General features: G+C 41.9%; 1 protein-coding gene across 1 annotated transcript in view; it reads right to left on the reverse strand.

The window, feature by feature from the left end:
* SPG7 (SPG7 matrix AAA peptidase subunit, paraplegin) overlaps positions 1-26,293 on the reverse strand; it is a 263,297-nt gene that overhangs the window by 161,240 nt on the left and 75,764 nt on the right. Inside the window, exons 4-6 of the mRNA XM_086945796.1 lie at positions 24,064-24,305; positions 14,307-14,446; positions 62-164 (exon numbers count right to left, since the gene is read on the reverse strand). Coding sequence (XP_086801922.1) covers positions 62-164; positions 14,307-14,446; positions 24,064-24,305 — 485 coding nt within the window. The remainder of the gene's footprint in view (positions 1-61; positions 165-14,306; positions 14,447-24,063; positions 24,306-26,293) is intronic.

Raw genomic sequence — 26,293 nt, forward strand, 5'->3', positions numbered from 1 at the left:
CTTGGCACAGATTGACTTCTGATAAAAGTACGTGGCAGAGGGTTCACAATCATTTACTTACAAAAGCGCTGAAGCCGCCTTCCCTGCCAGCCATTCCTGCGAGGCGGAAGATGTACCATAGTATAGCCACACCTACAGCTGCCATCCCCAGGGCATAGAGGGCGCTGAAATGTGCGAAAGAAGGATTAGTGAAGGTAAAGACATGTTTATAGGTTTAGCATGAGTCTAACAAGCATACTAAATTACGTTTTTGTACACCAAAGAATGGATATGTTATTTACCTGTAATAACAACTTGGCAGCGAGAGGTCTTTTACAAGGTTATTAGCAAGTTATGATGTTTCATATTGGGTAAACTGTTGGAACAGATTTAAGAACCTACAGCCTAAAAGTGCAAAGTTGAACAAACCAGAACACCAGTTTTTAACCTCTTGATCCTCGTCTCTCCACCCTCACCTTCTATACTCATTGAGTGGATGGGTCTTGTAAAGAAGGACAGCAAAGACATCATGAAGGACACTGTTACTTTGTCGTCCAGCTCGCAGTCCTTCCTAACCAGTTAGGTATTAGATTGTATATCTCGAATGGCTGGAAGGCTGAAAGTAGCAAATCGGGCTTCTAGAAAATAGGTTGCATAGAATGTCCTGGCCACATGTGAATTCAGATTTTTTTTAGATGCCTCATTTTGCTGCCACACAAATCTCTTCAATAGGGATATGTCTTTCAAAGGTCACTGTTGTACAGTGCTTTGCTCTTCCTTGAGCTAGCACTCTAGATCTCTTCTTGTGTTCTGCATTCTGGAGCGCTCCCCTGCCTTGTTGGCAGTTGGAGCTCTGGTTGGACGTGGAGCTGACCTACTATCTCTGTGCTGCAATAAAGCTTATTTAAAGCTTACCTGTGCCTGTGGATCTTCCTTCTACTTTACATCATTTGGCGACTTGAGTTGGTGTGAGGTCCGACCACTGTCTCCTGTGTCCGCTGCAGCCTGAAGTCATTTCCCAGAGAAGTAGTGTCAACTCCATCAAGAATCTACGCGTGTGATACAGCGTTAATGCGGAGTATAGCCTCCGTTTCTTCAGCGACAGCGACTTCGAGGTGATCTATTTGTGGATATTTACGCCGATTTCCTGTTTTCCACACAGCGTCAACGTCATTTCTACCAACGTCTACTCTGCTGCAACGCGTATCCTAGCAACGTGATCACCACAAGCAGCGACGTCACCTGAACCTACTTCCTTTGTTGGTGAGTTGCTTAGTAACGCTTCGCCACTGAGCGCGTCCTCGAAGGCCGTACAGGCTGATGACACAGAACGTCTGATGTGTGACGCTCACGCACGACGTCACGACGTTGTCGGCCATTTTGACGGCATTACTGTTGCCCTGGTTACGCGCCGGGGAGCACAAGGCTTTCGCGCTCACGCTCACAAACGCGAAACCTTCACTCAGCTGCAAGTGCCACCGAGCTGCGTTTTAACGGAGATAACGTTATAAAGTTTAATTTGGTGCAGTTCCTCACTGTGGGCATTGTTGGAAACGAGCGTGTCGAAGCATTTGAAACGAGTGTGACGAAGCAGTAAGCAGATCATCAACTGCATTAACAGTAAGCGTTTGCTTTGTACTCTTTTTACTCCACTGTTTGGTATACTTTGTTCTCTGTACCTACTGACATTCGTTAAAGGTCATGTCTCAATCAATCAATGTTGCCCTTCCTCCTCAATTCTTGTCAGAGCCAGGCAATCCCCCTATAGCATGGGAGGACTGGATAGTTATGTTTCATAACTATATTGAGGCTCTGGATGGAGAAGATTATTCGCCTAAACGTAAAAAAGCACTGTTGATGACCACGTTAGGTAAAGAGGGGCAGCGTTTGTTCAGATACCTACCACAAGTACTACCTGCAGGATCACAAGCCGATTTTGATGAGTTTAAAGAGGCTGTCACAAGACTAGAAACTCGTTTTGGCAAGGAAGAGAATCTCATCCTTCAGAGATATAAATTTTATAAAAATAAACAATTGGCTGAAGAAAGTATTGACGAATTCGTAGCAAGACTGCGTGAATTATCTATTAAATGTAACTTTGGGCAGATGGCAGACGAGTTAATCAGAGACCAATTAGTTGTGCAAGCCAACAATAGGAAGGTGCAAGAACGTCTGTGGGCAGCTAAGAACCCAACATTGAAAGACGCAATAGAGCTGGCCAAGGTCGTAGAAGAAAGTGAAAAATGCATGAGGGAACTGCAAAAAAGTGGCTTAGAAGCCAAAGTAGCTGAAGTTTCTCATAAGAATACTGTAAGTGATAATAGCGACGATGAATCTGCCGCCATTGCAATCGTCAGGAAGAAAGGCTACATTCATCAAAGAAAGAATGTACAAGCAACATCGCTTAACAGGAATAATCAGAAAATGTGTTCGAGATGTGGTACTTCTTCTCATCCTTTAGATGGGAAATTTTGTTATGCAAATAACAAAGAGTGTCTACGGTGTGGTAAAACAGGACACTTTGCTAAAATGTGTAAGAATAGGAATTACTCAAAAGTTACAGTTGTTGATGAATGCGATGTTCTGAGACGTGATGTTAACAAAATTTTAGTACTGACTGACACTGTGTGTGTGTGTGATAACCAGAGGGGCAATCCTTTCAAAGATGATTTTATAATTGATGGGAAAACTGTTACACTCATGGTTGATACAGGGTCGAAGTGGACCATAATTCCCTTTTCCCTGTTGGAAAATGTTTGGGGGAAAAGAGCCTTGAAAACGTGCGACATTTTCCCGTCTGGTTACCAAGGTGAGAGAATAGACATGCTGGGTTTCTTCGAAGCGGAAATTGTTTTCAAAGGCAGATCAGCCTATGGGAAAATTTACATATCGGCTGATGGACCAGCAATCCTAGGCCGTCATCACCAATACGACCTCCATATTGTAGTTGATCCCAGGTCGGACAACCCAGTTTCCATAATTGAGACTTCGTCTGTGGAAGATATTTTGGCCAGATTTAAAAATGTCTTTAGGGACCAGTTGGGTGAACTTATTGGATACTCTCATCGCATAATCCTTAAAGAAGGCAGTTCGCCTGTACAGCACAAAGTTAGAAGGGTGCCCTTTGCTTTGCGAGATGAGGTTAAGGCTACTCTAGAGGAAATGCTCCAAGGGGGTATCATCGAGCCCATTGAAGCATCTCCTTGGATTTCGCCTGTTGTGATCTCGCAGAAACCGGATAACAAGATCAGGTTCTGTGTGGATCTTCGTTCTCTCAATAAGTGTGTGGTAGCTGACGTGTTTCCCCTCCCCAACATTGGCGAATTGGTATCAACCCTTAGAGGAGCAAGGTTCTTTAGTAAGTTGGACCTCAAACACGCCTACCACCAAATTTGTCTGGACGATAACTCAAAGCATTTAACTGCTTTTATCACTAGTGAGGGCACTTTCCAATTTACTAGACTACCTTTTGGGCTAGTCTCAGCTGCTAGCGTATTCCAGAGACTTGTCTCTGAAGTCTTTAAGGGTCTTGATAAGGTGCTATTTTTTCAAGACGATATCTTGATTTATGGTAGTTCATTACAGGAACACAATAAAATTTTACATGATGTGTTATGTAGAGTAGATGAGGCTGGGTTGACCTTAAGAAAAGAGAAGTGTGCCTTTCTATTGAAAGAGATAGAATACCTTGGTTTTTGTTTGTCAGAGGATGGCATTAAACCCAAAAAGAATTTAATTGAAGCTATTGAACTAGCACCCTCCCCAGTTGATAAGGATCAACTTCGGTCTTTTATGGGCTTAATCGAGTTCTACTCGAAATTCGTAAGAGATTTTGCCTCTAAGACAGCTTCTCTTAGATCCTTGCTCAAAAAGGGTGTCAAGTTTAGCTGGACCTCTGATCACGAATCCTGTTTCAAATTGATTAAGAAGGAACTCAAATCTGCTAACGTCCTCACCCCTTTTGACACTACTCGGTCCTCCATCTTGATGGTGGACGCAAGTGCCATTGGTTTGGGCGCTGTTCTTTTACAGAAACATGGCGGTGTTGAAAAGACAATAGCATTCGCATCTAGACCCTTGTCCTCTTCTGAGTCTAACTACTCAGTAATAGAGCGTGAAGCTCTTGCCGCGGTCTGGGGTACAAGTTACTTTCGAACCTACTTGTGGGGTTATAAGTTTGTTTTACGTACCGACCACAAACCCCTTGTCAACATCCTTGCTCCTGGTGGAGCTGGTAAAGGTTCTCCCAGGTTGGCGAGACTAGCTTCTCGGTTACAGGACTTTCAGTGTGAGGTTGAATTTATTCATGGGTGGAAAAACATCCAAGCGGATTGTCTGTCTAGGCTCCCTATACCTTCCACTGACTGTAGTTCTGAAGCCAAGTCCGACGACCTTGCAGTTGCTGTTATGGAGGATGTCTTGTCTGTGTGTGGTGGCACATTTACCCGTGATGACTGGTCCAAGGGTATGGAGGAGGATCTGACTTTGAAGGCCGTCATCAGTCTCATTTCTAATGGTACTAGGAGAGAAAGTGCTGTTAGTCCTTCTGTCAGACCCTTTTTAAAAATTTTGGATGAACTTTCCTTAGAAGGAAAAGATGTTCTAATGCGGGGTGATCGTTTTGTTCCCCCTGTTTTGTTAAGAAAGAGAATTCTAGACTTGGCCCATGAGGGACACTTGGGTCAAAGCCTCACGCAACGTCGTGTCAAGTTGAACTTCTGGTGGCCCTCTATTGATAATGACGCAGTGGATTGTGTGTTGAGATGCAGTTTTTGTAAGGAGGGTGAGAAGCGCCTCAAAGTTTTAGGCTCCCACTCCACTCACAAGATTACCTTTGTGAATACTCCTTGGCATAGTGTATGCATTGACTTCATAGGCCCCATGTGTGAACTTCCTACTGATCACCGGTTTGCTATTGTCCTTATCGACTGTTTTTCAAAATGGTTGTGTGTACAGTTTGTAAAGGAAATCACTACAGATGCTACCATTAAGTTTTTGAGGGGCATTTTTAACAACGAGGGGTATCCTTCTGTTCTCATTTCTGACAACGGGACGCAACTCACGTCCTCTAAAATGGCTTCTTTTATTAATGGTTGTGGCATCAGGCATCAGAAGACGAGTCTTTACAACCCACAGGGCAACGGCCTTTGTGAAAGGGTGAATCGCCTCATTAAGGGCGTGATTCAGATGTTTGTGGAGTCTGGCTGTTTTTCCAATGAGCGTGTCCAGGAATTGGTCTGGGCTTATCGCTCCACACCCCATAAGTCTGGTGAAAAGTCTCCTTTTGAGCTAATGCGTGGTCGCTCACCAATAAGCAAATTGACCCCTTCTTGGCTGAGTTCTAGCGGTGAAATTCCTTTAACCCATGACAGTGCCTCCTTGCCCATTTCCGTGGGCGACTTGGTCAAGGTTAAGCCGGGCAGACTTACTAAGGGCCTTAGTAAGTTTAGAGGCCCCTACAAAGTCAGGAAGGTTTTTCCCAACTTCATTGTATTATCCAATGGTGAGAGTTGGAATTACCGGAGGGTAGCCCTCTACCAGAAACGTAAAGCTTCTTCTTCTGATGACCTGTCTCCTGCCAAAGTGGTTGGCTGTAATGGTTACTTATTGTCCTCTGGTTGTCCTCCTTCTCCCATTCCCCTGTCAGCTAGTCGGGGGGAGGTGGGTGGTGGTGATGCCTCCACTTCCTCGTGTACTTACCACAATAGGTCTGTACTTGATTTCAGTTCTACTACTCCTGCTTCTCCTTCTGTACCTTGTACTCCTGCTCCTTCTTCCTCTTCTTTAGCTGATGTCTGCCTGAGGAGCCCTCGCTCCCGCCGCCCACCTATGTATTTGAATGACTATGTGCATTAGTGTTTCTTTTCCTTTTGTTCCTGTCTTTTCTTTTCATTGCAAGGAGAGGAGATATGTTGTACAGTGCTTTGCTCTTCCTTGAGCTAGCACTCTAGATCTCTTCTTGTGTTCTGCATTCTGGAGCGCTCCCCTGCCTTGTTGGCAGTTGGAGCTCTGGTTGGACGTGGAGCTGACCTACTATCTCTGTGCTGCAATAAAGCTTATTTAAAGCTTACCTGTGCCTGTGGATCTTCCTTCTACTTTACATCAGTCACCAAGGTAGCCGGCATGAGCTTAAAGTCTCTTAGATAACTGGCCTCCCTTCTCATAAGATTTGCAAATGTGGGATGTTGGGATGGAAATATACCCTGCATGGTAAAGGATATACAGCCCTGCCCAGAGCGACCCAAATTCAACGATATTTGGATCCTTTGTACCAATTTTGGTCATTGGCACGAGCATGGATCATGTGTTCGCCATGAGCTAGGCCAATCTCATGGACTGCGATCTTGTTACATCAGGAGTGGCGCACAAAGCGCCACCATTGTAGCGGTGAAGGGCTGCTGCTCTTACCAAGAGTTGAGTAGCACAAGCATGGTGGTGGCAGCAATATGTTTTTGTAATAATGATTAGTAGTGTGAACAAGCCTTACTTCTTGTAGAGTAGACCTTGGGTCTAACAGGGTGAGGTGAGTTAGACAGTTGATATCAAAGAAATACACACTACTATCCATCTATCAATAGATTGTTTGGAAGTAGTCAGCCCTTATTTAATATGACCATAGTAAATGAACAATTGTTTCATTTTCTGAATATCCTTGGTTTTGTTTAAGTAAAACTCTTGGAACATCTATGGAATAAAGAGCCCTCTCTGCTGGTGTAAATGGATTTGGAAAGAAATTAGGTAATATAATAGTCTGATTGATGTGAAAGTCAGATATCGCTTTTAGTAAGATGGAAAGGAAAGTCCTAAAGTCCACTGTATTAGAATGAAAAATGTTAAAAGGTTCTATTACAGATAGCGCTTGTAATTCACTAATCTTTCCTGGGACTGTGATTTAAAAAGCCATTTTCCTTGAAAGATGCTGGAAAGAAGCTCTCCAAGTATAGGCTCAAATGGTGAACAAATTAGTTTAGATAGCACTAAATTGAGCTCCCATTGAGGATGTCGTCTCTTCATTGGGGAACCACGTTTTGGGACTATCTACAAAATCGGTAATTACTAGAATCTTAAAGAGGGATAACTGCTGTGGCGACTTTCTATAAGCTTTTATAGCAATTAAATGAACTTTTAATGATGCAACATGTAATTTCGATTTGGCTAGATGTAGCAAATATAGAAGTGTTGCATCCTGCAGACACGAAATGGGACGGTGACCTTTTCTCTGGTACCAAATGCAGACACGCTTCAATTTTATTGCATAACAGGAACTTGTGGACAGGTGTTTTACCTCTTTTAGTATCTACTTGCAGTCAGAAGGCAGATACAAATGGCTGCACTGTCCGACCTTAGGAGCCATGTAGACTAATTCAATAATTGAAGGTTAGAACGCTGGATATGGCCCTAAAGTCTGGTCAGAAAATCTGGCATGCAAGATAATCTTCTGAGTTGCATGAGTAAAAGCTACAGAAGGCCCAGGAAGCACCCTTTTCTCTGTCGATCTAGAATCATTTTTGTCCTTACAGAAATGGGTGGGAGCACACTGCTTCACCTCCCAGCACAGTTCGCCCCTTAGCATTATGGTAAATGCAGTTCATGGCACTTGCTTACTTGAATATTTACTGGAGTATTTCCCCAAAGTTGGTGCTGGTTAGTGCTGTAAATCTCTAGACACATGTTTCTGGATATCATCCGTCATCAGTAGAGATACAAAAAAAATTAATTTGGGGTTGCTGAGCAGGCTGCCACAATCCTTTCAGGTCTCAGTACCTCTCACAGGGATGTATGACGTTACAACGCATACTTTTACAACGCCTACCTTTACAACGCAATTTTTACACCGCAACATCCATTTCAACGCATACCATTACAACGCATGCCATTACAACGAATTCTTTGAAACTACCTTTACAACGCATTCCACTACAATGCATACTACATTTACAACCCATACCATTACAATGCATAATATTACATTGCATGTGAGGTAAGTATTGGATAGTGTAGGGGTAAAAATTACTATTCTAACTCCAGGGGGTACAACAGTAGGGTAAGTGTTGGATAGTGTAGGGGTTAAAATTACTATTCTAACTCCAGGGGGTGCAACAGTAGGGTAAGTGTTGGATAGTGTAGGGGTAAAAATTACTATTCTAACTTCAGGGGGTGCAACAGTAGGGTAAGTGTTGGATAGTGTAAGGGTACTATGTGTTGTAATGCTATGCGTTGTAATGGCATGCGTTGTAATGGCATGCGTTGTAATGGCATGCGTTGTAGTGTCATGCGTTGTAATGGTTGCGTTGTAAATGCATGCGTTGTAATGGATTTTGCATTGCAAAAGTTTCGTTGTAATGGTAGTGCGGTGTAAAAGTTGCGTTGTAAAGGTTGTTTCCCCTCTCACAGGCGCACAGGTGCATCTCCACAAGCTTGTCAGCTCAATGGCTCAAGGAAGCCTTTACAAACAGAAAGGGGTGGGAACACAATGCTTCATCACCCAACATAGTTAACCCCTTAGCATTATGGTAAATGCAGTTCATGGTCCATGCTTACTTGAATATTTACTGTTTGTCCTTAACCTGAATAGTTTCACAATTACTGCTGATATGAGTGGCATCTGAGGAAATGTGTAGACAAATGAAGTCGACTATTTGATTAAAATGGGATTTGCCCAATGAATTCTGTTCTGGTGCCCTATGCTTGAAGTCTCTGCCTTTTCTGTTTTGTGCCATAGCTAATAGGTTTAAGGATGGAGTTCCCCATTCACTGAAAATGTCTTTGACGAGTTCTGCAACGCGGAAATATGCTATGCAGACAATTCTATGTTGTGCTTCAGAGCCCACAGACATAGTTGTTCGGTTTCCTGTAACAATGGAAGAGACTTCGTACATTCTTGCGTCCGAATGTAGTACAATGTGGTGGTGCGTTCTGTTCATCACATGACTTTGGATTTCTATGCGTTTGGGAGGAAAGCTTTTCAAGGTAATGTGACTGCCCTGAGCTTGAGCAGACTGAGGTAAAGACGAGCTTCATCCATTGTCCATTTACATGCAGGCTTTGTAGATGTGCTCCCCATCCTGAAAGAGAAGCATCCATTATTAAGTATATCTGGGATCAGATCTTGACCTCTGCAAAGCTGCTCTCATCTGGGGGGGGATGATGTCCTGATGTCTATTTACTAGTTTCCATTATGTTTAACTGCTCTTGAATTACTCTCATTTTTAGGTGGCATTGAGCTATTGACAGGATGTACGAATACATGGTCGCTAGCAAGGCAGTCAATGTCTAAACAGTTGCCTGTTGTTTTGAAGAAAGGACTGAAGCTAGACGCATTAGCATGATTCTCAGGTACGCCAACGGTTATATACAAGTCTTCTGCTGATGATATTCTGGCTCCAAGAAATACAATTTCTCTTTTTGGGATGAAGGTTGATTTTCTTACATTGATAGTTAGGGCCAGATTTATCATGGTATACATTTTTTTTTCAAGCATTACCTTGAACTGTTGGTATGGGTAGACTGTGCAGTCTTTTTGCGAAGGGATTCCACCACTGGGGCAATGCACATGGTGAAGACTCAAGGGGCGGACTTTAGTCAACAGGACAGTGCTCTAAACTGATAATGGAGGCCACCCACCATACAGCAAAGGAATTTCCTGGGACCCACATGAATCAGAATTTTGAAATGTGCATCATCCAGATCCAACCAGGCCAATAAATCCCTTTCCCTTTATTTAACCAATGCATTGGAATGTGAGAAAGTGGCATAGAGAACACATTGTGAGTTAACAATTTGTTAACTTGGTCTCTATTGCTTTATGCTATAAATTAGAAATAGCAAAAAAACAAAATATCCTCTTACCCAACTGGGCATCCTCCTGCACATGATTACTTCAATAAAATACCAGCATAAGTGATACCTTTCAGTTTGTTACATTTTAGGCAGCATGAGTGATTTACCCAGTCCTGACGTTATTTTTCCATTCTGCGACTTACAGTTCTGGGCTTCTAACATAAAAACAAAGTGTAATGTACAAAAATGGATAGAATAAATCCACGTCTTTATAAGCTACTCAAAAAATTGAGATCTGTGTATGCCCCAACCACTTGTCAGGTTCTACTATAAAAAGCTAATTTGTAGTGCTTCTTTTTGCACTTTCAAACAATTTTCCTTATGTAAAAGAAAGAGTATTTGCGTCTGAAAGTTCCTTAGCAAAGGTATATGACTGAAATCAAAGCACAGCACCTATTGCAATATGGTCCTGGCTAATCCGAAATTTACTGTGGCAAAAACTTGATGGTAAATACAACCCTCACCAGATAAGCAAATAGGAATCCCAATGGAAAACATAGTCAAACTCTGTTTTAATGACCCCAGAATCTCTTTCCTTGCATATTTCAGAACCACCCTACTGGCTGTGCATGACCATGGAAGGGGGGTATCAAAGGGCTTGGCTGGAGGAAAGGAAGAGGTTTGCTGTCTTTGCTGGCAACCATGGCGTCTGCCATCATATCTTCTGGAGTCACAAAAAGGTTGTAAGGGCTACTGCAGGAGCTACAGGGTTGCCTTTGGCAATAGACGAGAGCCAAGAGTATCCTCTGAATTGTCGGTATTATTAGTGGAAGTGATGGTGCTGGAAACAGCAAGGCAAAGGAGCGGACAGTAGACAAGCTGTGTTGGAAGTGCTCTAGCACAAAATCAGATATTCTCCTGGAGCCATCAAATGGCATCTGCAATAGGTACACGTTCATGTCCTTTGAAAAGCCTGCGACAGCATCCAGGCGCAATGCCCAATTATCCCACTGATAACCTTTACGTGGCCTACATACCCTTTACGTGAACGACACACCCTTTGCGTAACCTATACAGTCCATAGTATGAAGACCAGCTTTTAGCACTTACTTAGCTGCCTCAGGGCTATCTTGAATTGTCTGAGCAAAAGCATTTTTTTAATTCTAAGAACAGAAGGCAAGATATCAATGGCCATATCCAAAGGACATGCCGTCAGCACACCAGAAGACAACATTTAGTGGCCTCAAACCCAGACTAGCAGATGAGAACATCCTCTTCTTGAAACTGTGTATGTGCTTCAATTCTGTATCAGGGAGAAAATTACAAAAAACAATTTGATGGACAGAATGTAGATCAATGTCTTACATTCACCCCAGTACAAGGATCTGGGCCTAAATCCATCGTTTTTTGCACTCCACACCACCCTGGGTTAGATAATGGCTTTATGCAAATCAGCTCTGACCCTGTGCCCCATGGGAACAGTACAGTCCGAACTACACAGCCATATCTTTCCCAGACCGGAATCGAGCATCCGAGGACCGGACCGGTTTCGAGGTAACACCTCTCATCAGCCCGGCTAGCTTGACTCCAGTGGTGTGGAGGCTCTGGGACCCACGTCTGAGCTACCCCAGTACACTCAGGGAGAAAATTACAAAAAACAATTTGATGGACAGAATGTAGATCAATGTCTTACATTCACCCCAGTACAAGGATCTGGGCCTAAATCCATCGTTTTTTGCACTCCACACCACCCTGGGTTAGATAATGGCTTTATGCAAATCAGCTCTGACCCTGTGCCCCATGGGAACAGTCCAGTCCGAACTACACAGCCATATCTTTCCCAGACCGGAATCAAGCATCCGAGGACCGGACCGGTTTCGAGGTAACACCTCTCATCAGCCCGGCTAGCTTGACTCCAGTGGTGTGGAGGCTCTGGGACCCACGTCTGAGCTACCCCAGTACACTCAGGGAGAAAATTACAAAAAACAATTTGATGGACAGAATGTAGATCAATGTCTTACATACAATTCTGTATCAGGCAGAGCAGTGGGGAATGCGTTCAGGTTTACCTTGCTGGTGGAAGAATGAACCAACATGCTCTTAGGAGTGGGTGCTTGGTAGAAATGCCTGATATCCAAGGGTAGGCCTATGAAGCCTACTCACATGGTGACTTACTAGAGGAGCAGAGCATGGCTTGCATCACGTCACCATCACTATCTCTGTTAAAGCTGTAATAGGGTTCTTAAGTGGCTTGCTCTGCATACAGTATCTCAGTCAACAGGTTTACCTTTGTTTCTTATCGGCTGTGTACACACTAGCACTGCAAAAGATGCTGTCTCCTCCGTAGGGGGCTCAAGTGGGGCATTTCAATTCGGTCTGTATCTAGGGCATAGGCTCTCTCTAAATCTAGATGTAAGCCAAGATCAGCATAACATGTTGGAAGTAAATTATTCGCTTCCTTGTCGTTGTCATTATCATGTGGATTTTTTAAGCCCTGGACAGCATCTGATTTTGATCCAAACAGAGTCTAGTCTTTGGCGGGAGTGGCATCAAGGGAGTGGAACTGCCTAGGAAGCTTCCCAAGTTATTGCCTGCGCCTTTGTTATCTCAAAACAGGCCATAGGTTGAGCATTGCAGACATCGGCTTACGATCCAAAACAGGCTTTAGGCTTTGATCCAGAGCAGGCACCATTGGAGCCTAGGCCAGCACAGGAGCTGAGGTAACCAGTGTGGCCTTAGGCACAGGTTTGTAAGACTGGGCCATTGATGGAGGACAGGCACAGATAGTGAAAATCCAACTGGAGGCCTCTGCAGAGCTATGGGGCCCAAAGACGCTCTGGAAAAGTGGCAGCATTGCCTCCTTGAAGGCCTCTACTTGCTGCAGGTCCAACCACATCCCAGGGAACTAGGGGAATGGTAGCACTAGCCTCGGAATAGACTGAGTCACACAAGGGGGTGAGCCAGGTCCTTCGAGTGCTGCATGTGCAACTTTTTCCCACAAAAGGAGTAACAGGACCGAGAAGAGTTAAGCTTGACCTTCTTGTGTTTATGAGAGGAGTCTCTTTAGACTTCGCCTTTGGCTTACACAATGACAGGTACTAGAAGCAGGACTGGAAGTTTATTTATTTATATAATTTATTTATATAATTTGTAAAGCGCAACTCATGCAGTGAGGCATCTTGGCGCTATAGGACCTGAACAAGTTGCTGTATTAGATGACCTCATTATGTTTAGCTTGGGCTGGGTGGCCTTAAGTCTCCTGGGGGAACAGCCAGGTCTTCCATGGCCTTTCTGAAAGTGAGTAGAGAGGGCGCAACTTTCAGTGCCATTGGAAGGCTGTCCCAGAGCACTGCTGTGGCCCTGAAGAAACTCTTTCCTCCCCAGTTGGTTCTCCAAAAGGGCGGACAATCAAATTAATTGCGATGCCAGAGCGTAGTGTCCTGGCTGGGATGTTCCATGTGAGTCTCTCTCTAAAATGATCCGGCCCTAGTCCATGTAGCACCTTGTAGTCCAGGCAAAGAGTCTTAAATTTACAGCGTTGTTTAACCGGGAGCCAGTGCAGTTTCCTAATGGCTTCTCTTGCTGATTCATATGTGGGAATTTTGAGAAGGAAACAAGCAGCAGCGTTTTGCAAGGTCTGGAGCTTCTTTTCAAGGTCAGCTGCGAGAATGAGATAGAGATTGTTACAGTACACTATCTTCGTGAGAACCAGTGTGCGGACGGCCGTTCTCAGGAGTTCCGGGGGCAGAAATCTTTCAATCTTTTTTATGAGCTTTAGTGAGAGGTAGGAGACTGATGGGATTTTCTCGACTTGATCCCTGAACTTCACTTCTTTATCTATCAACGCACCCAGATTTTTGACTTTCTTTACTGGTTCAGGGAGTGAGTCCAGTTCGGGTGGCCACCAGTCTGGCGTCCAGAGTGAGGGGTTGTTACCAAAGAGGATGACATCAGTTTTGGTGGCACTTAGTTTGAGGTAGTTGTGATCCACCCACTTACTTACATAGTTTCAAGCACAATCTGCTCAATTTATTGTGCTCAGCTACATACAGGTTCATCTCTGGCTTCGTGAAGGCCTTAGAGAGCATTAGGAGCACTTATCGAGGACCTAATGTCAGGCTTAAACTATAAACACCACAGGCAGATATTTGGCAAATCCGTGATCGACATCTGCCTCCTGCTGTCAAGGCACGTTTTGAATTCCTTGGTCGTCGGGGTAGTCATTTTGCCTAGCTCTGTAACGAGGAGATTGATTTTATAAGCGGTAAAACACAGAGACAAATAGGGAGGGGAGCGCCAGATCAACATCAAAGGTGACAGAAATAAAAAAAACTGATGTCGGAGCGCAGGGGTGGTGCCTATAAACAACACATGCCATTCCATTTGGAGGCAGTGCGATGTAGCTGAGGATCCAATGGCGCCACCTTTCGGTGTGCTGCAGCTATTGCTGGAAAAGTTCCACATCCAGTATGGCACCTGGGGAAATTCAAAATGTGAAGGATCTACAGTCAAAAGGGTTGATCAAAATATATAAATAGATCACTTACTTTCCAAAGAAACCTGTGCGTTTGTATGAGACTGGGATCCGATCCTTCAAATCGATCTTCAATTCTTCCTCTGCAGCTCGAAGTTTTTCTTCAAATTTGTCAATGTTAGCTACTTGCATTCTGTACATCAGAGCTAGACGCTATGAACAAAAAACAATCTATGTCAAAATATAGGCAGACAGAATCTCTCACAGCTCACTTATGTTTACCTAACCCCTCGTGTTTTCTGGGCTCCAGCACAAAATGCGTATTCCCCTAACACACTTCAGTGCCGGCACATCTTTACAATAGAAGGCACTGTCATTCCATTTCTACGCAGGCCGGAGCGACCAGTAAGATAAAAACATATGCCTGTTTGATCTAGGACGTATTACCTAAACCACAAAACCAGTGATCTGACCCCTATAAGGATCATTTCTGGAGGTCCCTACCAGAGTTCTCTTGCTTCTCGGGTGGCAGATGCTTCCATGTACGCAGATATTGCTGCTTCATGTCAAAAGGCTTTCAGTACTCAGAAGAGAACGTGGTTTCTAAGAGTGGCAAAAATGATCTCCAGAGCAATTTTGCAACTATGTACTGCAAGGCATGTATTTACCAAGCGGATTGTGAGGGGAGTGCTTATAAGAGGAAAATAACACTAGGCTTATTTGAATTACCCGGAAAGCAGTCGTTCCCTCATTTTCATCCTGGTCTCCCTCCGACCGGCCTGGGATTAGGATTTTAGACCGGAAGAAATATTTGTCAAAGGTGCAACCAGGCATGAAGCAGTGCAGAACCTTTGAAAGCACGTCTCTGGGGTAGGGGAGTCATGCAGAGGTGAAGGAATTTCAGAACCAAGGACTATGTTAATGAGTTCAATTTAAATTCAATGCATGTAAAGTTATATTATGTAGTTATCCTAAAAAAATGTGTTACAGTCCAAGCCCTGGTGTACATACATCAGGCTCCATGATTTAAAAAATAAGGTTTGTCACAATGTATAAGAGACTAAAATTACTATGCTACTGATGTCTGCAAAGGAAGATTAAAGTCTTTAATTTTGTAGGATTTAAAAATGCAAGAAACATTCCACCTGGCACTAGTAGATTCATGTAATTTGTTGTATGGTCCACCATATGTGATAAATGCCCGCATTTTTGACAAAAATATATCTTTCAATGTACCTGGTAAAACATTCAAATCTTTACAGATCTCTAGATTATAAAATATTTGTTCAACCAACAAAACCAGTCATGTAGATTAGAATATGAGAAGGATTCATTCTCGCTTCAAATAATACTGTAGTATAGTAACACTTTCAGTGTTAAAGTCGAGCTTCACCTTGTGCACTTTAAGAAATATGATGTAATGACCTTTGGGAGAAAATGAAAAGACCTCTTACAAGTTAGCAAGATAATGCTCTTCGCAGCTACAAGGTTCATAGATGTGTCCATAGGAGAGACAAAGACCAAAATAAGGAACTTGATTCTGGATGGCCATGGAGAAAATTTAACCAATCCTATTTATCAAAAGAGGGGGACTCTGGGAGCTATTCAAAAGGTGCGTTGATCCGTGCTCCCGAAGTTAAACTTATTCCAAAAGGGAGTCACTGTTCCAAAGTAGAGAAAGAAAAAAAGGGAATAAGAGGTACTCTCGTCGTGTGCAACTCTAATTGTGGGGGGCAATGTGACCTCATCTTTATGCCCTCACACACCCAAAGGATGTCATGCTTCATAGTTGGGCTTTTGCTCCTCGTCGGGCCGGCGCTGCAATGCCCTACGGGTCCCCCGAAGGGTCTCTTTTTCGGAAATCTTTTGAGGAAGCTGTATGGGTGCGTGGGCGTAAGTGACAGTGAAGTCCTAGAAAGTGTACTAAAAAATGGCTGGAGGGAGAGCGATTTATTTTGATAAAGGTGATCCCTCTGTCATTATTAAAACAAAGTGTATGGTGCTGCTTTAAGGGGTATTATGTCGGAGGCACTCAGGTGACACAGCCCAGATGCACCGAGAGAACCCTCTCAAGTGACCCTCCATGATCTCATCTGATCTTACCCTACCTACTAAGGGAAGTTTTACTCCTACATATATCCGGGGGTACCGAAATTCTCGGGCCACTAAGGATACAACTTTCTCCCTTGGTCCTGACTAAGTGCCCTGGATCTCCCCCTGAGACCATTAAAGCGCGAAACATGTTGACCAGAACATATTCCTACTATGAACATATAGTTACCCAGCTACCAAGGGCCATAATACCCCATAAAGCAGCACCATACACTTTGTTTTAATAATGACAGAGGGATCACCTAAATAAAAATTAATCACTCTCCCTCCAGGCATTTTTAATACACCTTCTAGGACTTCACTGCCACTTACTCCCACGCACCCATAAAGCTTCTTCAAAAGATCTCAGAAAAAGAGACCCTTCGGGGGACCCGTGGGGCATTGCAGCGCCCAATGATGAAGCATGACATCCTTCGGGGTGTGGGAGGGCATCAAGATGAGTTTACAATTATAGTAGCACACGACAAGAGTACCTCTTACTTTCCTTTTTTTTCTCGCTCTACTTAGGAACGGTGAATCCCTTTTGGTATAAGAAAATTTAAGCAAGCCATCAAAACATCGCAGAATCCATCTCAACAGGAGGTGACATCACTAGTTTCCAACCTGACACTTCTTTCATCCTCCCACTACTTCAGTCAACTCAGTAGGATGACACACATCCTGGGCAGAAACAGACCAGGACTTTTTTTCCTGCTTGGGCAGACATAGACAAAGACATCTTATGTTTGGACCTGCGAGGCCTAGAAGGAAATGTTACTTATTTGCAATCCCAGTTCTGCGTCATATGCATCTTCACCGACATCAAAAACATACCTGCCTGCACTAGGGGTCCCCAAAACACTTCTATTTTTCAATAAAAATGATCATCCATGTATTGAATTGGATTTAAAAACTGCAATTTTCCAAAGAGCAGGTCCAATTGCCATAGATCAAACAGGGTTGAGAGCTAATACTAATAAGAGTATGTTGGGAAGACAGGAAGTGAAAAACTAAGAATATATACAAGTAGAGGTGAAATCCATCATAAATAGATAAGGTACAAGCCATTAAAAAAACTCTGCAACAAAACATCAAAAGGATGAGGGATACTACTGCAGGTTCATCATAAACTTTGCAGAAATAGTGGGACCACTAACTAACCTCTTCAGGAAACGGGAACCCAAAAATTAAAAAAATTGATGTTAGGTTTTGGCAACGTTTTCAGGAATTGAAGCAGAAGTGGTGTCAAAAGTCTGTGATAAACTGTCCACATTTTTGGGAATATTTATTATTATTACTTTTTTTTAAAAATTTACAAACAGATGCATCTGATAGACGGATGGGGCGGCTTTGTTGCAGCACATGAATATAGAAATATCACAATCAGTATTATACATTAGTCGGAATTTACTTCCAAGGAAACAACACTATTCTACTACTGAAGAATAATGTTTGGTAATATTATGGGTGATCAAATCATTGCAATATTACAAGTTAGGACACAAAATTACATTGTACACAGATCATTCACCTTTTGTGTGGCTGACAAGACATACAAACAATAATTTCATCCAGACCTGGATGGCCAATATCTAACTAAAATTGACCCCATCAAAACTGAATTTGTCCAAATTGCCAGGACCAAGAAGCAACCAGGTATGATTCAAGCCCAACTTTTAGACCAATGCCACATCACTCAGATTCACCCTTGACATTGACCTCATCCTCAAGTAACACATTACCAAGAAAACCAAGACAAATTGGTGCCAGCTTTCTCTGCTAAAGAATGCAAGACCGTTCTTCGCAAAAAGAAACTTAAGATTTGCTGTTCAATCTCTCATAACTTTGCATTGGTTTGGTTTGAATGCTCTAATAACGGACTCTAAGGCTTCATATAAGCCCATCAAAGGCATAAGACCAGCTGTAACACACTTCATCAAGACATGAAGAGGTAGGACAACATCACCCCACTGTGATGGAACTCTACTTCTTGGCCTGCATCACTTTCAAGGCCAGCTGCAACATTTACAAAGCCAACACAAAAAGCTCTACCAAATATCTGGCGGCTGACAAGCACACCATTTCCGGTAGGTCTTGGACACACTGAATCTGGTCATAACACTCCCAGACTAAGTTCAAGAAAGATTCAACTGGGCAACTGGCATTCTCCATCAATGCACTCTGGATGTGGAATAACATCACAGTATCATTCGGGACAGCCCCAACACTTTAATTTAGAATAGAGTTGAAGACCCACTTGTTTAAATAATACTACAACATGATGCAGCAAATAGTTCATGCCGTCTCCCAGAATACAGTACTCCCACCTAGAACCACTCTGATTTTAAATTTGTCTTCAACCCTGTACAGTGTTCCTTTCCCTTTCAGCTAGATTTGTTATTGAAATACATGCATACAAAATGTTTCTTTCCAAAACGTTATCACCTTCTCCTTCGGGTTCTGGCATTTAGGGAAGCAGGGGACTGTTTACTGTGCAGGGTCAGAAACAACACTGTTCTCTTCACTAACTGAAGATAGCTACTGATGTTGTCTGCAAAGTTTACTCAAGTCCACTGCAATTACATTGACTTTCAAGTTCTAGCTATAAGCTCACCAGACCGGGGCACTACTCCTGTTACTTAGCTTCACGTCAGTGATTCAGTGAACATCCTCCAGCATTTGAGCTGGTCCTCTTTCGATGAGCATCTCAGTGTATTGATCATTTCGGCAAGGTAGTACCAAGGCTGATGTGAGAGATCCTTTCAGTCTGAAGCCAAGTTCTTCTGCCAGAAGCAGGACACTTATGGCTAACCATTTTTAGCTTGGACCTAGCTGAGAGGCCAGAGAGGCAGGCAACATGCACTGTCAACATCCAGTAAACCCCAAACAGGAACATATAGGTCTTTCAAGCTATTCACGTAATATCATGTGTCATAGCATGATGATATAGCATTTGTCATAGTATGTGTCAAGTAATAACTAAGGGGTCAAATATTTACTTGGTTTTAATACGAGCTACAAATGACTTGATTTCCGATCTGTGTAGAAACGTTAGACATCCATCCAACCAGAAAAGAGGGTCTATTGCCTTCCTTCTCTCAGGCTCAGCTGTAGAAAGTGGTTTAGGTCGATGCAGGACATGCATTTCAGCTCCCAAGCCAAAAATCTGCTGAATAAGTTATTATTCAGATTTCAAGTTAATAGGACAGAGGGCATGTGATGAACGTCACGTAAACATTTGGATATGTGAGAGCTTATGGAACCTTTCAGTTCTCTCTAGGATAGCATCTCTAAACACCCCATGCCCCCTTGCATGACACCTTCTGATTTAGTGGTCACTCGTGGTAAGCATTGTTCAGTTTGCCAAAGCATTTGCTTCTACACTTCTATTTCTCTCTATGTGGGACCTAACCAAAAGAATGCATTCTAGACAGCCAAGTCTCCTAGTTGGATCATAAGCTATCAAACTCAGCCCCATGCTTGTTCAGGTAGAATACTTCACAAGTATTGTCTGATCCTGAAGGAGTGAAGGAAAGGAGTCAGAGGATGAAACCATGAGTTCTAGAAGGTTGATGTGGAGGCCACGTCTTGAGCGGATTACAGGCTCTGAATGTTTTAATTGAAGCCCCATTAAGCATTCTTCAAGGCAACAATCTGTTATTGTGAATGGTGCTATAGCAGCCTGAAATAAGAAAATAAATGTCAAGGTTTCATATTCCCAAGTGCACCATACCGCCTAAAACATTAGGGTGCCCAGGTTTAGTCCCAATGATGGCAAGATGAAGTAGAACTCCAATTTAAAGCAGGCAACTAAATCATTCTAAGAAGCAGAAGTCTTGAATGTCAGAGGAACCAGCAGAAAGAGCTTCTTGTCCCTGTCCAGAAATGGCAAACTATCAGACCACTACTGATCAAAGGATGCATTGGTTCCCCAATAAGGGAAGTATGGTACATGAATGAAACGGACTAGAAAACTGCCCCCCAGAAAACAAAATTATGCGGCCTTCTTAGTAGATTGTAGCAAGGGTTGTGTTTGGTTTACTGTCTTAGATATGTAGTGACTCAAATCAAGTATTATCTTACAAGAATACTCCATCAGTTTTGCAACTTGTTAACTTAGAAAGATGGATAAAATTAGTAACTACTCAGTTAATAAAGAAGTGGAGGCGATGAAGCTTGAATGTGAAGCCATCATTACAAAATATTGCATTTTTCCCAAACCTCATCAGCAGATATTGAAAAATCACAACTGCTTTCGGGTTAAGAGGTTTCTCATCACAGTAAATGCCAACTCCTTAGCAGACTGATATTTGGAATGCATAGCTTTTTAAACTGATTTTAGAATGAGGAATATTTTAGGGTAAAAGTGATTTTCCCATAAGAGATGACCCCATGCATAAAACAGTTCAAAGAGAATGATAGCCTAACAAAAATGTTACTTACCTGTAATTATAGTTCTCCAGCATGGGTATCTTCCATGTGTGCATATGCATGGATTATTCCTCGTTGTCAGACTGGGAATCCTCACTAAATAATATTTACTTATCACTGCTTACAAACCCCCACTTAATAATGTGTATATTTTGAGTAGCCTATCCATCTCCCTATGTATTCCAAGCCCCAGTCAGTGAGTTGAAGGGAGATAGAGCTTGACTGCCCCAGCAGCGAAAAGGCTTCATATTTTTGAAGTGCCATCAAAAAATCTGATAAAAGTGAATAAGAGTAGGTCCTATGTGAATCTATAAGATACCAAGTGCTGGAGAACTGTAGTGACAGTTAAGTTATTCACTAATCATGAAGCAGTTATTTAACATTTATTGAGCTCTTTCTAATTGGGCCTTGTATACCCTAAGCAAACCATAGTTAGATGGGTGGCCTCATGTTATTGGAAAGCTAAAACATCATTATCAAGCATGACAAGAGACATTCTTTTCGAGGGAAGGCTCCAATTGCGGCTTTAATTATTAAAGTTCATATTCTGGAAAACTACAGAGCAGAAACCTGGACATCAGCTAATACATTTTGCGGAGCACTAATGGATCAATTGCAACTCCAGAATTGATTCCATTGTGAGTCAGACTTTGCTGCATAATATATCTGCTTAGTAACTAGATTCCTTCGCCTATGCCTTTCGTTTCTCAACTGGGCATGTTATTTAGCGTGCTACTCGACTACTCTTTATGGATTACAGAGAGAAGCCTATGTCCGAGAACTGAAGTCCTATTTATCTGTCATGGCTTTTTCTCTGAACCCATAAACATCAAATTCTGACTCCCCATTCCAGAGCTAATACAAAGAAATCAATTGAAAGCAGTGATCCTTCCACTGTATTTCTTCAATATGAGCTGCTGCACAATTAGAAGGATAGCAGCTTATGGAATCTTTTACAAGCAGTTTCATTTTAGCTCAATTAGTGTTCACCTTAACAGAGGCTACATTTTCCCTTTAGTCTTTTGTATTAGCGTGGTTTAATACAGTGACATTTTCAGCCAAATGTATTTTTCTGTAACTTTAACAGATTACGTTTTAAAAACTATAAAAATAGGCATTTGTAAGCATATTACTTTATTTATAAATGTTGTATAACATTGTTCCTGAGATGCCACATATATATATATATATATATATATATATATATATATATATATATATATATATATATATATATATATATATATATATAGTCCACTTTGTATGGATATCTGAAAGAATCCTGGCACACATTTATTTTGCTCCACCAATAGATCTGTCATAGATTCACGTGACTGAATAGAGACTAAACATTAGTAAAAATAAACTTAAGTAGATGGCTGGATTGAGGCTCACCTAATGAGGTCGGTAGGCTACAACTAATATATAGCTGTTTCAATGTTATTTGAGTGTAATGTATGTGCATTAAACAGTGACTATGGAGAATTCCAAGACTGATGAGAAATAAATTGTGCCTCTGAAACTATCACAGACCCAATGCTGGAGAACTGGAATGGAACCGAAAGGGGCAAACGGATAGGGGGTAAGGGCCTGCACACAAGGAGAGGAAGCGTGCATTGTAAGTCACAAATGCAAAGGGACAGCATCTCGTTTTAGAGAAGCAGATTAGAGTTCTGCTTGAAACAAAGGCAATCCCAAACCAGCTGTGAAGGATGGAGATCAGGACAAAGGAGTACAGAGTGCCTTCAAGATAATACAGATTGTTCCCAGAGTTGATTCCCTTCTCACTGCTAGCTTCTTCAATTTAGGAAAATGTATTTAGTGTCTTCTCAGCTCTTGCTTCCTAGAGACGACTAGGATTTCCCAATGCTCAAAAACATAAAGCCGATTTCGCTTAACCATTCTACAATTCCTAAGGTCGATTATCCATCTAGAACACATTGACACTTCCTTGCACTCTTTACTATTATTCACCCTAGTCTTCACTGCTCTAGAAAGGTTTTGTATTACTTGTCTTCATATCACTCTACAGCCAGTGCTTTACAATTGTACAGTGACTGGACTCACAGCTCATTGGCTTCCTAAATACCAATGTTTTCAGTGATCAAAATATTGTGCATCTTCCTTTCAGAGGACATTCCCTTTCACTGAAGATTCCATGCTCTAAATTAAAATAGTTTCATTTTCAGACGGATTACCAATTTTCCATTACAGAAGTATCAGGGTCATGAATGATGCACAAACAATTTCATAAAACTCATCCACTACTCCAAAGAAGCATCTTCACTGTTCTACACCATTTAAGAGCTCAGCCCCCGTTAATAGAAGTGCATGACTTTACACAGGTGCAGACCATGACTTCACCTTTCAAACAAAAAAAACAGTGTTCTACTCATTGTGTTTACTCATTCTTTGGCTAACTTACAAGCATGTGTACTGTAAGAGGTTACATTTAACAGGCTGGTTTTTATCTACCTATATTATTTGCTAAATTCTTATGGATAACAACACATATTTAACAGAATGTGAAGGATGCATGTTGCTGGTTGGACACTACTGTGGCTCACCAGTAAGTCACTTTGTAACTGAAATAGTGACTTTCTCCAACACAATCTAAGTGAAGGAGAATAAGCCCATAGAAGCAGAATCTCCCTGGTGATGGCAAAAAATATCATAATGTGAATCAGGTAGAGGTCTTCTACCCGATTCTACTTCTAAATTCAACACTCCGAAGGACTCATGTCATCCAAAATGGTTTCAATAATTGTGCCTATCCATGCTCTAGCCCTCCAGAAACACTGCAGGGTTCATTTTACATACACTACATCCTCCCGTACAAAAAGCAGATGCAACAAGGTAGAGTGACTTCTAGTCTGTATTATACAAAAAACTTCCATTCTGAAAAACTTCCTTTCTGAGGCCAATCAAGGACACTATAATGTACAGCACAATATTACCCCAGGAAACCACATCTTTAACCCAAGTCAGTCTTTACACTGTTTTGCACCCTGTGCTAATTCAGACGTCCTCAGTCGCATGTTAGTAACAGCAAAATGTCAAGGAGTGTCCTGAATTTTTTGTGAAATCCTATGCCCCAGTAACTATGTAGGCTTGGAGACCGCATTGCATCAAGTTGGTTATGTTTAAGGCTCTATGATCATGAACTGTAAGCTTCTTGCATGGTCCCTCTTCCATTTGCACCAGTGCTGTTCCATAAATTGTACAATTCAGAACACCTAAGTGTATAAACCAAATAAAATTGCTCCCATATGGCCAAATAATTCACAATAATAGTTGAAGACACTTACAGGTCTGCCGAAGACAACAGCGCCAGGGTGAAGATAGATTTCTACGATATCACTTTCTGGGACTACCTGCACGCGCTGTACCTCTCCCTTAGCCAGCATCTCATTCACAAAGTCACTCCAGGAAATATTCCCACCGCTTGTGCTCAGGGAGTTCAGCAAGCTCATCACCACAGCAATGATAAAGAGAGTACGTAGGCGTTCACGGTACATCTGGTCGTCACGTTCCCGACGTTTCTTCTCTTCTTCATGGAGAAAAGTGAGAGAAGGACGCATCAGAATTTTAGAATGTTACATGAAAAAAACTTGTCATTTGCCTCAATGTGAAATACATTTGTTGAAAAGTGGGTCGGCCAAAGAACCCTCATCAAAAGATAAAACAACAGTGAATCAGAACGTTATTTATTACTCAAAAGGTACAGTAGAAAAAAGAGCACAATAAACTAATTGGGATGTGGCTGATGTATCAGTAATCAAGGAGGTAGGGAGCTACACATGATCTGCATCAACAACGCCCTGCAAGGAAAGCTGTTAAATCAGTGTACTTGGGAATCTGATAAGTGAAAATGAAATTGTGTTATACACTTTGTAAGGATTTCAGAGATGAGATCTGTAATATCTACGTCCCTTGTAACAGGCTGAATATTTTCTTGATTTAGGATTTAATTATTGTTCTGTAATGATTTTAAGAAGAATTTAAATTGTTTTCGTTTTTTATGGCAAGTTGGCATTTATAAAGTAATTTATAAACCCGAAAACATAATTAGTTATATGTGGGTTGTTAAAAAAATTCAAATAAACCAGCTTGACATAATTATATTGAAAAAACTAAATGTAAGAAGAAAGGATCATGCTAAGAGACAGTGGAAAAATTAAGCAGGTATAATTGTGAAGTAAATTTGCACAAAATATATCACAGACAGGCTGGCAAAAAGCTGGAGAAAGATGTGTACCGTTTTGTTGTGAGCTAGCTTACCTCTGTCATTGTGGGGGGAGAATAGTGGTATAGAGCCAGTGGGCCTTAAATGTTTCATTCAAATGTAAACAGCATTTACTGAAAAATCTAAAACAACAACATGACACTGGAATTCTAACACAAAAGTACTACCTCGAAACAACTGTTCCAAAAAGGTTGACTAGCTCTAAAAAGCTATAATATGATTTAAATCCATACCGTAATATGCGTAAATGCTTCATATAGGTCTGGGTGTATGGTCGATTACATTTTATTAGTCCAATTTGAAGCTACTCACTTTTTATTGTTAAGGAAGTCATGTAAAAACAAATACACTTTACTTGTCTTCAGAAAACGTGCTCGACTAAGAAGTCCTTCTTCAATGCTCACTAACACTAGCATGCAAACGTAATCTCCAGGATGTTATTCGAAAGCTTGTGAACTACAGTCAAAAAAGGCAAAACATTGTTTTCAATCCCCTACCAAAGTTAAATTCAAGTTAAACTATGCTGCAACTGATGCGCCAGTATTACTAAAAAAAAACTTCATAAGTAGGACGTAGTACCGCAGCCTGCATACACCGGATCCATAACTTTAAAGCTGCAGAACAGGCGACAGAGTGCCTGAACAATGTGTGGTTGAAGTTGCAGGCTCCTGCTGCGGTAAGTCGGCATTCCACCCCTAGTGTCAATTGAAATATTCTGCAACCTTTCCCTAGTACAGGCAGATTCTACACAGTTAAAACGAATTTCTACGCACTGTATCTTGAAGAACTCAACTCAATACACAATGAGCCTGTGCCGCCCAGCACTCCTCAACAATTATTATCTGAATAAAGAAAGTAAATCATTATCATCACAAATTACCTTAGCACCATCAAGTCCCAGGCACACTTTCCTACACGGTACTTCTTGCAGATGGTGTTTTGAAAGATAATTTTAGTTAGTGACTAATCGCCTGTCAATGACTCAATGCATTTAATTACAGATCTTTTCTTAGGGTCTTGCAGGACTCCAGGGTTTAATTGGTCACCCTCCTGTGAAGTGCAAATTGCAACGGCCTCCCTCTCTTTGCCCCACCAGTGCTAACAAATCTGTGCCCCAATCTTTCCAACTGCTAATGTATCACTGTCAAGTGAGAAAAATGCCCTTGGGTCGATTATAATTGCACTCATCGAATTGAGCATAACCTTCAAGATGTCATCAGTTGCCTCTAGGTAGAGTATGCAAACAAAAACAATGTTGGCGCTTTCAATACTGCACCCGTAACAGACACCAC

Source organism: Lissotriton vulgaris, chromosome 12 (assembly GCF_964263255.1).
Source record: "Lissotriton vulgaris chromosome 12, aLisVul1.2, whole genome shotgun sequence".
NCBI lineage: Eukaryota > Metazoa > Chordata > Amphibia > Caudata > Salamandridae > Lissotriton > Lissotriton vulgaris.